General features: G+C 38.9%; 2 protein-coding genes across 2 annotated transcripts; one reads left to right on the top strand and one right to left on the bottom strand.

Annotated features, from left to right (window-relative positions):
• Nucleotides 1-6,930: 6,930 nt before the first annotated feature.
• On the bottom strand, nucleotides 6,931-9,594 carry PCOAH_00022740 (Uncharacterized protein; the record flags this gene model as incomplete). Its single annotated transcript, XM_020059081.1, has 1 exon — nucleotides 6,931-9,594. The coding sequence occupies one exon, from the start codon at nucleotides 9,592-9,594 to the stop codon at nucleotides 6,931-6,933; it is 2,664 nt and encodes an 887-aa protein (XP_019914604.1).
• Nucleotides 9,595-11,888: 2,294 nt separating this feature from the next.
• PCOAH_00022730 (Eukaryotic translation initiation factor 3 subunit D) lies at nucleotides 11,889-13,508 on the top strand (the record flags this gene model as incomplete). Its single annotated transcript, XM_020059080.1, has 1 exon — nucleotides 11,889-13,508. The coding sequence occupies one exon, from the start codon at nucleotides 11,889-11,891 to the stop codon at nucleotides 13,506-13,508; it is 1,620 nt and encodes a 539-aa protein (XP_019914361.1).
• Nucleotides 13,509-14,613: the final 1,105 nt, after the last annotated feature.

The raw sequence follows: 14,613 nt of genomic DNA, 5'->3' as shown, positions 1-14,613 counted from the left end.
CAAGTGGGGGTACAATCGACGGGCGGGCACGCAAACATAGGAGCGCGCAGGTACATATCGCCACTTATGTGTACCTATTCATGCGCGTACTTCAGGGTCGTTTCGATCCTCGACGCATATACACACGTATGTACAAGTGCATACAGACACTCGTTGCACAAAAAAGAAGTTGAAATAAATAGGGTGCAGCACGGGCAGCTCCTCAACGATACTGCACTCGCGCTGGGTGTAAATGCCAAGTCACGTTTCTCCGTAAATGGGTCTAAGCCCCGAGATTTTTGTCATCTACGCATATGCCATAAACACATGGAGGCGCCCCATCACCTGCAGCCTCGTACATACATGTGCGTTTTTGTGTACATACGTATGTACATACATATATAAACAATTACATATGCAAATGTACATACGGGCAAATGTTAATGCGTAAACTCTGGCATTACGTGCGGGGACTAGATTACGCCCCATGTGCAGGCGTAATTTGTGTATAAATATTTTACAAGTACGTATATATATTTAAAAAAAAAAAAAGGAAAAATGGAAAAAAGGGGGGCAAATGGGAAAAAAGAAAAAAAAAAAAAAAAAAAAAAAAAAATACAAAATTAAAAAATGTAAAACTAAGGGAAAATTATGTATAACTACTGCGTTTATGTTCTTATATCCGCGATTGATTTGGCTTTTTTTTTTCTTTTTTTTTTTTTATTTTCAATCCCTTAGGAGTTATTTTGTTGTGCCTAATTTTTAATCTTTTATTTATTTTTTATTTTTTTTTTTAATTCCGCTATATAATCTTCTTTAATCTTGCGTATCTTACCTTATATCGGATCAAGTGCTACACCTGGGCCTTGTTAGCTTCCTTCCTTTTATCCTTAATTTTTGCGTTTTTTATTCAATCATGCTGTTCCAATTCTAGTTTGCTTGCGTATAATGGATCATGGATTTGCACGCTATATATATATATAAATGTATATATGTAATATGCATATATATATGTATATATATAAATATGTCACTTTTTTGAGCACTTTTTATCTTTTTCCGCAAGCTACTGCTTCGCCTCGTCGCGTTGGTTTATATTATGTGCATAAACAAATTTTACTAAAATAAAAAAGGAAAATGAGATAATTTAAAAAAGAATGTTGGGGGGGAAAAAAATACAAAAAATGATTCTTTAAAAATGGGCATATTTTATGCAAATATATGTAAACAACATGAAGATGAACAAGCAGGAAAAATATGCAAATAATTAATTAATTCTCCTCCCCATTTACATCTCCCTATTATTTTACTTCCTCTTTTTTTTAGCAGTTCGCGGGAAGAATTGCCCCCCAATTTTTTTTTTTTTTTTTGTTCATGCAACTTGAATTAACACTTGTGGCATCAACTTTAGGGTTTTCCGTTTTTTTTTTTTTTTTTTTTTACAATAAATGCGAACGTGTATATATGTATAACGCAGGCCACGTATGCGTATATCTTTTGGCACATGTAAAAGTGAACATACTATATATGTGCGATAATGTAAGCCATAATATGTGACACATTCGGCTGATGTGCGTGCATGTATCACATTATGGTGCACCACGTGTATACGCATTTAACACGCATAGTACAACATATGTGCAGTCATAATAAGTTGTACTTGTGTTTCTCATTTGTTATAAAATTGTTTGGCACATAAAAAAACTGGGTTGCGGATATATGCCACACGCGTGAGCAGGATTTCACCAGTCAACGAATTGTTCTTCGCCGAGCGGTTGATCATATGTTTACGCGCGCGCAGGAAATATGCATACAATATGAGTACAGTGTGATGCTTGGTACATACATATAAGTGTGCAGTATGGTGATTCATACCTGCATATACATAGTACAATATGAAGCTTCATATGCGCATACGCAGCACTCACATAAGTAAAAATAAATATTCGCGCAAGTGACAGGAGGCCGCCAGGGTAGGCCAATTGTACATGCAAGAATTTTTCACGCGCAAAGCGCGAGTAATATGTACTTAATGTTGCGCATAAAAAAAATGGGATACTTGTGTACGAACATATCCATATATGTTTGTGCGCACTTGAAGTGACACCCTCACTCATATGCACTTTTTTTTTTTTTTTTTTTTTTTTTTTTTTTTTTTTTACATGGTCAAATTGCACATGGAGAAAAGCACACCATAATATGTGCACATACAAAACAATGTATTTATGTAACGGCTGTGTTGCACTTAATTCGCTTATGCGTGAGAAGTGGGCCTGTGCTCCGTGGCGTATGTATTTACATAAATATACGTGGCCGCGCCAACGTGCTTAATTGGTGTGTCCCCAAACTGGTTGTTGCTTTAAGCCACACACGTGTGTACATATAAAGTAAGCACATGTACGTGTATGTAACGTGTATGTAACGTGTATGTGCGTGTGTGTACTGACTTGCGCTCCTACATCCGTGGCGAGGAAAGACGCCTTGTGAATTTGCGACGTGGCTTGACAGGGACGGAGACAATAAAAGCGAATAGGCTTGTTTTTCTCCAATAAATGTTGCAGCTGTGTGGGTTTTTACAAATGGTTAAACTTGCTATTGGCATGTGTACTCGCGAATGGATATGTGGATATGCATATATATAAACGTGTATACGTACAACCTGTCCGAATATTTCTCATCAGATGAGTCCAACTGAATTTTTAACCCCATCGCGGCTGTACGGTTGCTTATTTTTGCGCACCAATTGGCGATGTAAGATAACCGAGTTGGGCCCAAAATTGCTAGCGACTCTGTCAGCTTACTCTGCATGAACAATTCTGTTCATTTTTATTTGCATGCAAGGGGCACATGCTCGTGCCGCATGCGTATATAAAAACACATGCACTTGTTCATATAGGCACGTGCGTTCTCGTATATTTTTCTTTTTGGTGTGTCTGTCCGTAGCATGCAGTAACGCTTTAAAGTCATGTACATTCGAGTAAAATTGCTCTGAAAATTGCCCCCCTCCTGAAATTAAAAAAAAAAAAAAAAAAAAAGGATGGATAGGAACATTAACTACGAGAGTGAAAACTCACTAGGGAAGAATCAGCAACAAGGGGCATGCTGAAAACACCCAACATTGGGTGTGCATCGGATGATAGGCAATAAATGGTAGGCAGCCAATGCTGAGCAGTCAACGGGGAGCGAAAGCCCAAGTTGTATGTAAAGAAAAAAAAATGCAGCTAAAAAGAGTCATCCACTCTATATATATATGCATGTAGAAGGGGAAAAGAAAAAAGGCCAACATGTGTGTATACATATGTACACATCATTAACTATAATTGCTAAAGAAAATTGTAAAAAAGGAACATACCAAGGATGAATTGGAAAAAAAAAAAAAAAAAAAAAAGGTACAAGCGAACAAAAGAATGAACGAAAAAGCATTAACATTTTATTTTTTTACTTTATTTTCAAAAGAGTCAAATTTATTTTCTTTATTTTTTTTCCATCTCCATCGTCCGTTTGCCTAATGTTTTTCCTGCAAATTCAAATGAACAGGAGGAGGAAGGAAAAAAAAAAAAAAAAAAGTGGACGCTTCTAAAAATAAGGTAAATAAAAGCCAACATGTTTTTCCTCTTTCAAAAAGGCATATCAATTAATGCACATCATCATCGTGCCACATCACGACACGTCACTCTGCGTCGAACCACATAAAAGCATGCCAAATCCCTCCAAACTGCGTCAAAACGCACTAAACCACGTTGAACCACATCAAACCACATTAACTGCCCTTATTAACTCACGTCAATGCGTACGTTGAAAAGCACTATGCAATCTTTCCTTCGTGTCGCTCGAAATTTTGTATATTTAAGCGCGTCCATTTAGGTAATGTGGCACGAAGACTATTTGTTGCCAAATAGATCGATTCTCCTTGCTTCCGCAAGGTACGTCCTAAATCTTTTTATAATTAAGCAACATGTGCTCTTTTTTAAATTCACAGAAAGGGAATTAGATTGCTTACATGTTGAAGCACCCCAGTGAAACCGTTCTTCCATCGATCGCCACCGTTTGCACCTTTCGAGGCGATTCTTTTCGCCGAACAGAAGTTATCACAATATAGTTTACTTGGTCGAGGTGTAAACTTCTTCCAGGGGAAAAAAAACCATGACGCATTTTGCACGTCTACCCGTACGTTAATAGGACTTCATGATTTTTCAATTCCCCCGTTAAGTTTATTCTCCCGTGCACTTTTTTGTACAAAGAGGAAGAAGCCTTGTTCTAGGGAAGTAGCACCTTTTTTGTAACACACCTTTTACCACGAAGAGAGCGTTTTCACTACATACGAATGGCCGTGCCAAGTGATGTGACCCAAATAAGAATATAAAAGAGGAACACCCGGGTTAAAGAATTATCTGGCATGATGCCCTTGTGCACAGTATTGTTCTAGGGCGTGGCGACTGAGAGGGGGTAATATGCCAAAATGCTTCCACCTGTTGATTACCCTAAGGAATAACAGGTTAACCTCCAAAATAAGAAATTAGGCTCCAAGAAATTTATCAAAACACCCCAGGAATAAATGCATACGAATGATAAATGGTCATATTTCCATTTGGCATATTTCTGTACTAATATTGGAAAGGTGCAGTAAGGGTGCTGCATAGGGGGACTTACCTTTTTGAACAACTTTTCGTTCGAAACTTTAACACATTATTTATTATTATTATTTTTTTCCATCAATTCTAGAATTTTAGTAACCCCTTTACTCCCTCAATAGTGGACCAATTTGCATACATAAGGTGCAAGTGTATTGTGTAAATATTTTTTTATGACAAACGGGTGTAGGGACAAAAAAAAAAAAAAACTGCATGCACAAATGAGGAGAGAAGTGGACTCAAATAAAAAAAAAGAATTATTTACGAAAGGAATTCTGCTAAATGGCAAAAAGGAAAAACAACTTCTTACAAAATGGCGTACAAATTTTATTCTCCCTCTTTAAGTGTTATTTGTTCTTTTTTTTGAAACGCACAACTATGTATTCACGTGTGTAATATCGAAGCGAAAACGAAACGCATGTAAGTGCCAGCACGATACCGTTTTTTTTTTTTTTTTTTTTTTTTTCTTATTTTATTTTGCAATGCACCGCTTCGAATTTTTCTTTACCGGGGTAGCGCATAAATTATGCACTTGTGTATTCATCACGAATCCTTATAAGTAAGTGCCTGTTTCTTTTATGCGCGGTTTTGCTACACAAAATTTGAGGCCACACTCCTTCGTTATGCCTCCTTATTCCATTAAGTGACCTCATGGCATTTTTTACCTCCGTGCACCAGAGCCTACTGCGCATTCCACGCAAAAGTGCAAGGAATATTGTAAAACCTTTTTGTATAAAAAAGTGATTAATTTGTGGCTTAATCACAGCATAACTGAATAGTCAAAAAGCGACCATGCCCACAACCAAAGGGTCAAGAGAACATGCTTACGCTTCCTCCGTTATTATGTGCAACCGTAGTACATAACACTCTAGCCTATTGGTAATGTACCTCCCGTTTTGCGGAGTTCTCAAAGCATTTGCTTAGGTGTGTAATGGATCTGCAGTTCTTGGTGCATAACCATCGGAGCATGCAGTACTGATCGATTTAAGGCTTACGCCCAGGAAGTCGCCCCATATGGCTCTCTTTTTTTTTTTTTTTTTTTTTAGTGCACATTGGGGCATTTGCAAAATTGAGAATGGGTCGGTTTGTATGATCATATATTTATACGTTTGTGCCCTTTTATGTATATACTAATAAATATATGCTAATTTGTACATATTTTTGTTTTTTTTATATAAATTATTCCCATGTGTGATGGAATGCACTCGTTCGCACACCAAGTCTGACCATCTGAGGAGGACTCTTTTTGATCGATTTTCCTTTTTTATTTGCACATCTCCACATGCCTCCTTGCATTCGTGAACCTCTGCATTTGTATGGCCAACACTTAATCCAGTGCATGCATTCGCGTGCAAATTCGATAACTTCGAGTAAGCAGCTTTGGATTATGTCCACAGAAAAATCGTACCAACAAAATCTTATGAAGATTTTCTTTTAGCAATTGCAATGTGGAAGCAACTTTATTTGGTTTCACATTAAGAGACATTATTGCACAATTTTGCAGAAAAAAAAAAAAAAAAAAGCGTGGAAAATGAGTGGCAAAAAAGGAGCTCCGTACCCATGCTCATGAATCGACATGGCGAATGCATAACGTGTTACTGCAACGTCGGAATGTGTGTTGCACATTTGGATAAAAATGATTATTTTTTTGTTTTTTCAACAAATGCGTTTATTCACACATATGCTTGGAGGTTACAAAAAAATCGTGTATGCTTATTTACGAGGGTAACCGTTAGCGCACCACCTCGCAGATTACATAACAAAATAATCGTTCGCCGAATAGGGGAACCGACAAAAAAATATACTCGGGCATTTCTCCCATGCACATCCAACTCGTCCATTTCGAGATGGTGTCGATGTGCTTGAGAAAAAAAAAAAAAAAATGAGAATTAGATAAAAAGGGTTATATTTTATATTTTTCTTTTGTGAGCATACACCATTTTGCTCCTTAAATGGGTATAACCTCATCATTAGTAATAATCTGATGGCACCTTTTTTTTTTTTTTTTGTTCACATCCTATGTGCGCATGTTCAATAATCGTTCTTGCCTTCCCTCCTAGGGCATAATGTTGGGGAAGTAAAAATGGGTGGTATCGATCCGGCAATACGTTCGCCTCCTTATGTAGCGCATAACAAGGGAAATAAGAAGCACCCATACGTTTAACCCACATTTCGTGCGGAAAATTTGTACACGCACACATTACATGCGACAAAGGGGGGGGATCACTAATAGTATGTTTTTCTAACCGCGAGAAAAAAAAAGCTTTGTGAAAAAATGCACCACTTTTGCGATGACCTACCCAGTGTGGGGGCACTTATCCTACTCCACCTGGCGCAAGGCCTTGCCGACCAGCATCAGCCGGGACACAGCGAGCCGCAAGTAGTATCTGAAGAGAACCACATTTCTGACGTGCTCGCTGAAGGGCAAAAACGTATTTTTGCAGGTGCCGGTGAGCTCATCAATATAGCGCAGAGCATCGACAAACTGATTTTGTTGCACGCTACTTAAGGCGTATGACAAATGTACCAAGTTAGATTTTAAAGCACAATCATCCTTCAGTGCCCGATGCAAAAGGATGCTCATTTTCGGTTCATAATTTAAGTAAAAAAAGGAAGCAACCCTACCCATGATTTTTTTTAACAAATAATTCTCATTATGTTGTGTGAAAGCTTCTTTCACCCCTTCTTTGTATAAAATGTAAAATTCTTTTTTCATTTTTTCCATGTTGTTCGGTGTCGGTTTGAATGTATGGGAGAAGAAGTTATCCGGCAGCGTAGTGAATACCGTGTCCAGGAATGGATCTTTTTTAAAGTATCTTTTTAAATCTGTTAAAATAGATTCAATGGATAAATCTTGAATAATACAGTTCTGCAAATAAACCAGTTTATTTTGTATATCGTTTATAGTCTCTAGTTTCTCCATTTTCACTTTCTCCCTAAAGTGATTGTCCTTCATAGCATCAACATCACATGCGTAGGAATTTATTTTACTGAGGTAGTTTTCCCTGACCCTATTTAATTCATCTGCTATTTTATTTTTTTCCATTTTGACCTCTTCCTTTTTTTGATTTCTCATTAGACGTGAAAATATTTCCTTTTCGCTTTCGTAACTCTTCTTTAGCAGCATTTCTGCCTCCTTTAGTTTCTTCCTAATACATTTGTGTAATTTTTTTTTCATTTTTTTTTTTTCTCTCAGATATATATCATTATACTTAACCGTCAGGACCCTTTTCAGTGCTTCCTTTTCTTCCTCCATCAATATGTTTTTATATTTTTTTGTTATCAACTCGTTTAAGAACATGGTGATTATTTTATCCTTTAGCTCTTCTTTGGATAGGTCTTCAATTTCGCCTTTAAATTTTTGAACTTCACTTTTTACAATTCCTTTTACCTCCCTATCGATCAGCGGGATTTCCAATTGTCCCTCTGCTATTACTGCTTTGATGCGTTTGCCACTCTGGGGGTTCCTCTGTGGTGCGTTAGGATTGTACTGATCGTCACTATGATTACTGCCCTTTGCCTCTGCCCACGGTTCGCATCCCTCAGTTGTGTCTTCCTCTTCGATGGGGTTATAATCACTTGGGGGTGAAATTTCCGCATCTATCTCGTACGTACTTTGTTTCTCTTCGTCTTCATCCTTTTTCTGCCCTTCTCTGCACACTTCTTTACCTTCTATTAAGTTTTGCGCGCTTTGTCTATGCGTATTAGTGTAACATTCCTCTCTGTTCTCCTCATCGTGCGTCTCTTCCGTTACAGTAAACGCTCCATCTGCGAATAATTTTTGGGTCTCCTCGACACTGCTGGTTAAGGGGGGTTGCTGCGCTTCCCAAATTGGCGGCACATCAGCACGGTCATACTTCCCTTTACTGCTATCATCCCCATCTGCAGAAATATATCCATTCGGATTGTCATGCCCATGCGTCCCCCTTTCCATTTCTTCCACTTGTCCAACTAGCAGCATATCTTCTGTGCCACCAATTTCGTCCTCTCCATGAGCAGTCACTTCACCATCGGATATATTCCCAATGGTAGTTTGCCCCGTCCTCATGCCGTCGTACCCATCGATGGGGCAACGGTTGGTAAAATCATCACCATATAAATTAGGAACATTTTCCTCTTCGTTCCCCTCGGGTGAGTTTACTTTGTTCAGCAGATCCATGACAAGTTTTATGTCATCACTTGGGGGATGCTCCTCTATGTTGCCATTAAGAGAAGTCTCCATAACTGGATTCGCATCTTCCGTTTCCTTCAGCGTCCCTTGTATGGGAAGGCCCTCGTAATGGGTCCCCTCTTCCGGCATGTTATTAACCCCATGCACCCCCTCATCAAAGCTGATAAGTGAGTGCAGTTCACTGGAGGGTTTCTCCTTAATGTGGGCGTCCTTAAAATTATCTTCGGGGACGTTTGCGGTAGGAGCGGTGCCAACGGTACCTGCTTCACCATCACCACCTTCACCAGCAACATCTACGCTGCTCTCCCCCTTGAGCGAAGAAACTTGCTCGGACAAATCCCGCTTTTCAACCGGACCGACAAGAATGCTGCTTTTGTCATCACGCTTCGAGATAAACCCTTTTAATGAGCGCCACAAATGAAGCGAATAATAATTGCCATTTTTTACAATCAGCAGTAGGTACCCCTTAATCTTGTCAACCATTCCATCCAAGTACACTAGGAGAGGCATTATTTTTAAGTCTATAAAGTTAGACAACCCTGGAAGCTGTTTTATTTTTTCCCTCACCAGTTCATGATCCTTCATAATGTGCAAACACTCATAGCAAGTGTAAAAGAAAAATGTTGCCACAAACAAACTTTTGAAAAAATTATAATTTTTTTTTTTTTCTTCACTAATATGGTTACCACTGTTGTTATCTTCATGTGGTTCTCCATTTGGCGAATTTTTAATGTGCAATTTTCTGTTGCCTATGGGGGAAAATCTGTTCAGCTCCTTCCCCCATACAATACGCTTACTTCCAACAAGGTTCATGTATTTTATGGCTCCCCCCTTTCGCAGCGCTTCTCGCAAATGTATCATAGTGCCACGTATATATAACTATATATGGGTGTGTATTGTATGTGTATCCGTGTGAGACGGTTCAGTGGGTGCTATCTTCAAACGGGGGGGAAAGACCTGTCAGTGACTCAACATTCGCATTCTTCCCTCCAACGGTATAGGCTTCTTTTTATGCATACGCCTGCCGCAAACATATTGGGTTGCACACAACGGGGGGTCACCAGGAATTCGTCCCCATTCACTTATTTTACTTTAGCATAAGTTTGTTAAAAGGTGATGTTCTTCCCAGCTGGATGTCCTTTTTTTTTTTTCTTTACGCTAACGTTTCAATGATGAATTAATTGCTATTACGTTTGTCTGGTTCATGTCGTTCATGTGTTGTCACTGAGCATGCTCGATGCAAAGGTGAAGAGCCTAAACCAGCGCATAGCCGCTTGGGAGCATGGTCCTACGTTGTCCTCCACCGGACAGACACACCAAAGTGAAAAGAGAAGTAATTACATACGTGCATGCATAATTAATTACTTATCAAAATGGAGGAAGGACGCCGCAAGGGGTGCAAAAGAAAAGAATAAATAAACAGTGGAGGGTTATTTTTAAAAAAAAAAAAATTGTTCCCAGTCACAACAAGGAAAAAATTCGTAGCCTTTCCTTCTTTTCCGCTTTCTTCACAAAATATTCGCAAAATGAAGTAGAAGCCTTTCCCTTCAAGTCCTCATTTTTTTTTTTTTTTTTTTTTTTTTCCATTTTCCAATGAAATTCCCCCCCATTCGTGCGTTACCTGTGTGGTAAAATGTGCGTCGTCATTTTGCGCGGTGTAGCCCCGTTTGCCTCTACACGGATGCCAGACATTTTTTCCTTACCCTGGGGTGCGTATGTAACATATTCACATACGTACCTGCACGTAGGAAGAAGGTGAAAAACCATTTGGTTGAAAAGCAATTTGACGATACATGCGTTGCGTTTACACCCTAGGAAAAGGAACATGACTGAATGTGAAAACTTTTAGCACAGTGGTTAACGGGCGAGGGAAGCGACGTGTGGATAAAAACGAAGAATTCTAGCTACTTGGGGCTTATTGCCTGACGACAGTGCACACGTTCCAAGTGCTAAGTCTGTTCCGACGTCCTAATGTTGTTGGCCTACCGGTCGGTATATTCTCCACGTCTACATGTGAACCGATTTTTTTTTTTTGCGCATGATATATCCATAAGGCATAATCAGACCACTCCACCGCAAGGGAATGTTCCCATAAAGAGTGAAAAGGGAAAAAAAAAAAAAAAATCATCCATAGGAGTTTTCATACAAATGTATATACGTACATAAGCAACGAAGTAAAAAAAAAAGCATTCCACTTCACCACATTTTTATAGTGCAAATAGGATCAAGGCTCCGGAAGAAAAAGGAAAATATATAGTGCAGCAAATTATACGCGCAGTGGCATATGCCAGTGGTGGCCCTACAATAAAAGTGCTTCAATTTTACCCACATGCGGTACACGGCAGGGTTGAGGAAATAAAAAAACTAACGGAAAAAGTTGTTATACATTTGTATAGCATATTTTTGCATACGCCAAGGTGAAAAAGGAAACGAGTTCGCAGAGGATTAAAAAAAGAATAATTACAATTTTGCGACCATCTCGCGTGAACCCACTACATGGTAAAAAAAAGAACGGCTTACTACATATTTTATAAGGTGAATTCTTTTTCAAAGGATCCCTTTTTTTATATTCTCTATATTTTTCTTCGACGCCTTCAAAAAAGTTGCCTCATCAGATTGTACATACACGCTTTGATAATTTACCTACCCCACGTTATGCGAAGAAGGCCCCATTTTTTGCCTTTCCCGTTTTAGCAAAATGCCAAATTAGCAATTGCCGCCGGGAGCTATATCGCATATATGTACGTTTTTGCCTTGAGCTGTGCTCCATTTTTTATGATTTTTTTTTCTTAAACCCTTTTTGTGACGCAGGGAAAGAGTTGTTTCCCTTTGGTACACGTTTGGCAAGAACGCGGAAAAGAGAACGTATACATATGCATGTATAGGTGAACGGTTTATACATATATATTTGAAGGCTTGGCCCTGCGAATACGCACGCGCGTGGCTGGCCTGTTTCCTCGTTCTGCGCTCCAAGTTTAGTGAAGCTTTCCTATCGTCCATCCCAAGAGGGACTAACTGGTGTTCCAACCGACCCGCACAATTCGATAGAGGTGTTAAGAAGTAGCTGCATAGGGGCATATCCCAATAGCTGCACCCCGAGGGAAAAGATGTCCACCTTTAAACTAATCGGAGTGGCGAACAACAGGACGTGGGGTCCTGACTCAAAGAATGAAGACCTGGTGAATCAGTGCATGGGGGAATTGAAAAAGTACCAATTTGAGCCATCCATGAAATTTGAAAAAATAGGAAAAATATGTGACTTCACCAGTAGCAGTTATCAGAAAAATGTGAAGGATGCGAACAAAAATTCAAACGAAGGAAATGCATTGGAAGACGAGCAACAATTCCAAACCGTTGACTTACGGGCAGGACAGAAACAAAAAGGACCCATGTACAATAAGAAGAAAATTATGAACAAACAAACGACACAAGCATTTGCACAAAAGCAAGAAGAAGAAAATAATCTCTACAGTAGCAGAATCAAAACCGCTGAACAGAAAAAGCAAAAATTACTTCAACAAGCAAAAACAGCTCGAATGAATGCTAGACATAGAATCTTCACCGAGTGGAGTATCGAACCTACTCCCGTATGGACAGTGGAATGTGAAGTCATGTTTAACGAATTGCCAAAAAAATTAATAAAAATGGAAAACTTTCAAATGCAAGATATTTATTTCAGAGGCAGATTATTATACTATGATAAGAAATTTGAAAATATTAATGTGAAGAATCCTCCAGGACTTGTAAACCAAAACAAGGACAATAATTACTTAGTGTGCAAAACTATGGATGATCAGTCTTTGATGGAAATTCTGCATGAAGAAGATAAAAGAAGCCTAGCAGATGGCATGGGTAATAACAACCTAATAGTCGTTTCGACGGATCAGATACTTTCCTGTCTCATGTCTGCGGCGCAGTCCAAATATTCATGGCATTTATTAATAACCAAAGAGGGAAATAAAATTATTATTGACAAGGATGAAGATTCCATTGTAGATTTACTAACCGTTAATGAGAATTCTATCGACGCTCCTACACAGGACAATGAAAATAAAATAAATAGCTTACAGTCCCTCGGATTTGAAGCCATAAAAATTAACCAGCGCTTTAGGAAGCAGGTTCTTCTGAAAAATGAACAGGCGGAACAGTTTGACGATGCTTCCTTTACTGCCAAAAATTGCAAAAATTTGGACGTCCTTTATAGGTATAGAAAAATTACTATCCCTCCTATAGTTCATGGATCTTCCAAAAAGAATTGCACTCTTATCACCAGAGGGGAAATTCACTCCAAGCTGAAGGGAACAACAAACTCCTATGTCTACGTCTGTGCTCTAAATGAATATGATATTAAGAGCCATAAAAACTGGAGGTCCCAAATTGAGAACCAAAAGGGAGCTCTTCTTGCCAATGAAATTAGAAACAATACCTCCAAGTTGCAAAAATTTATTTGTCAAGCTTTGATTAGTGGATGTGAGGACATCAAGTTAGGTTTCATTTCTAGGAAAAATGCCAACGATGCAGAAAACCATAATATCCTCTCTATTCAGTCTCATAAGACGAAAGATCTATCCACCCAAATTGGCTTGAAGTATGAAAATATCTGGGGTATCCTCAGGTACATTGTGGACATTATTTCTGAGAAGCCGGATGGAAAATACGTCATTTTGAAGGACCCCCTCAAGGCCCTCCTGCGATTGTACTGCACGCACGACGATGAGAATAATTAGGCCAAGGGGGAGGAACGCATAATTCATATATATATTACACCCCAACGGGAGAGGTACTCATGTAGGTATCTACTCATGTGGGAAAATCACGCTTCTCAAACATGCGCCCCTAGGTGTATACATACCTATGTGAATATTCGAACGTTTGGAAGCACATTTTCACTTCCCCCCCACCCCTTATGGTTTTTACCATTTTAAACTTTCACATTTTTTTTTTTTTATATAAAAGTGTAAAATTTTTAAGAACTTGCCAACCTGTTGCAAATTTTTTAAAATTCAGCTGTAGATTTCATTCAAGAAAAAAAGGAAGGCATATGTTTTCAGCCATTGTGGTTAAGTTGTGTGGGTGTACGAAGTGCTACAGGAAGTGTCTACCGCGAAAGCGGGAACATAACACCATGTCGTGTAGGAATAAGAAAAATATGGAATTAAAAAAAAAGCATATAGATCTGTTCATTCCCCTTTGGTAAAGAAAAGATTTCATTTTAAGTGCCTTTTTTTTTCATTTTTGCAAAGTTCGCGGGGTGGACTTTGCTGACATGGAGGGCTAATCGTTCCATTCACCGCCTGGTTCGTCTTCATCACTTTACAGTTAAAGGATGAATCGACGCAGGATCCAATTAAGACGATAAGAATATCGTCATTTCTGTGTTGGGAGAAGGTGGGACGCATGTATACACACTGATTGTACTTTTCCAATAGGTACATGCACGCATGTGAGGGGTTCTTGTATCAATGTCCTTTGTTGTTAGCAAATATTTATTTACCTTCATCGGCACAAAGTCCATTGTTCCTTCGAGAGGAGACCCCTCACTTGTAGGTTTCACCCTGGTTGGGGATATACCAAAGTGTGTGGCTCAGTGTACCGTCTGGCTTGTCCACTCGCTTTTCTTCAATGGCATTACTGTTTTCACACGATCATGGCTTTACCGGTTTCGCTTTCTTTTCGTTTTATTTTTTCCCTATTTCCACCTTTGAAATTTTCTTATCGTTGTCTACGGGCGCCGTATACCGCGTGAAACGACCTTTGTTCAGCATTTCTGTTGGGACACATAAATCGTCTCCAAAATTCGCGCACACCTTTAACATAGTTTGGGAGTACCGC

Source organism: Plasmodium coatneyi, chromosome 8, assembly GCF_001680005.1.
Source record: "Plasmodium coatneyi strain Hackeri chromosome 8, complete sequence".
Classification (NCBI taxonomy): Eukaryota; Apicomplexa; class Aconoidasida; order Haemosporida; family Plasmodiidae; genus Plasmodium; species Plasmodium coatneyi.
The sequence above is the reverse complement of the archived record's forward strand: the minus strand, read 5'-3'. Positions and strand labels throughout refer to the sequence as shown.